Here is a 1,174-nt window from a genome sequence, read left to right as displayed (position 1 = left end):
GGGGAGGGAGCAGGCGCACACCGGACCGACAACTCGCACGCGCCGACCCTGGCTTGTTGAGCGCGTCCGAGGCAGGACCCGGGACCCTGCACCACCCCCGGAGCGCGCGAGCGGCTCCCCGAGTAGGGTTTCGAGGCTCCACGGGAAGCCTTTCCGCCTCGCGCGCGGGGGCACCTCCCGCTCGGAAAGACGCCCCGTTATCGTGTACCTGGCGCCGCGCGCTAGCGAGTGCTCTCAGTCGGGACACACGGAACTCACGGCATTTCCCAAGGTGGCTTCTGCGCGCGGGGACAGGTGCTGGGATCTCCCCGCCAGACGCATTCCTAAGAGTTTTGGGGGAGGTGTGTCACTTCACCCCGTTTCACTTTTACTGGCTTGTGGGTCATGGATGGCGGAAACTCAGGATTTGGCCAACTTGTGTGGATTCCATGGAGCCAGGGTTCTCAGGGCATTCATGGAGGAAAGAGGACAGGCATGTCAAGATACCAAAGGAGAAAAGTTTGGATAGATAGAGACAGTCCACAGACGTAGGGCTAACAAGAACTCTATTCCACAGGAAAAATAGTAACCCACTGTTCTCCACATTATATCACCTTTAAAAAAAAATTTTTTTCCCTCCAAATACCTACACTTTCTCCTAATAGTTCTTGCCTATTTTTCCTTAAAGCACACAGTTACCTGGTAAAAGGGCAGGTTCTGGAGTCAGAGTACTGAAATTCAAATTCCACATTTCTGGCTCCACCGGTCTTATTAGTTGTGGGCAACTAAACCTCTCTATGCCTCAGTTTCCTCAATGGGGAGAATTTAAAAACCTACCTCATGAGGTTGCTATGAGATATAAGTGTAAACCAGTTACAGGCCTGAAACATTTTGAGTCACCCCAAATCAGCACGTTAGCACTTTTCTGACGATACCTGAACTCCGTTGATAAAAGCTTATCATAAAAACTAAAACTACATTCTAGAAAGCAGAATCTTTGGAACCTTGAGGAAGGCAAAGATTTCTTAGATACAATGACAATAAAAGGCATTAATCAGAAAAGGAGAGACAGATGGGGCTTCATCAAAATGTAAAACTTCTGTTATTCCAATGACATCATTTAAAAAGTGAAAATATTCACAATGTATATTGTGATAAGGAACTTGTATCCAGAATACTATATATAAAGAATCCT

The 1,174-nt window shown here is 47.7% G+C and overlaps 1 protein-coding gene across 2 annotated transcripts in view; it reads right to left on the bottom strand.

Annotated features, from left to right (window-relative positions):
* The window catches only part of HACD1 (3-hydroxyacyl-CoA dehydratase 1), a 23,919-nt gene extending 23,519 nt beyond the window's left edge, over nucleotides 1-400 (bottom strand). The window contains exon 1 of one of the 2 annotated variants that reach the window (XR_002830489.1): nucleotides 259-400. Coding sequence is in view for 1 of the 2 variants with exons in the window: in XM_006093739.3 (XP_006093801.1) it covers nucleotides 259-263 (5 nt within the window). In the remaining variant the exon portion in view is untranslated. The remainder of the gene's footprint in view (nucleotides 1-258) is intronic. The other variant, XM_006093739.3, reaches the window with a different exon arrangement.
* Between the last annotated feature and the right edge of the window lie 774 nt (nucleotides 401-1,174).

This window comes from Myotis lucifugus, unplaced genomic scaffold, assembly GCF_000147115.1.
Source record: "Myotis lucifugus unplaced genomic scaffold, Myoluc2.0 scaffold_121, whole genome shotgun sequence".
Classification (NCBI taxonomy): Eukaryota; Metazoa; Chordata; class Mammalia; order Chiroptera; family Vespertilionidae; genus Myotis; species Myotis lucifugus.
The sequence above is the reverse complement of the archived record's forward strand: the minus strand, read 5'-3'. Positions and strand labels throughout refer to the sequence as shown.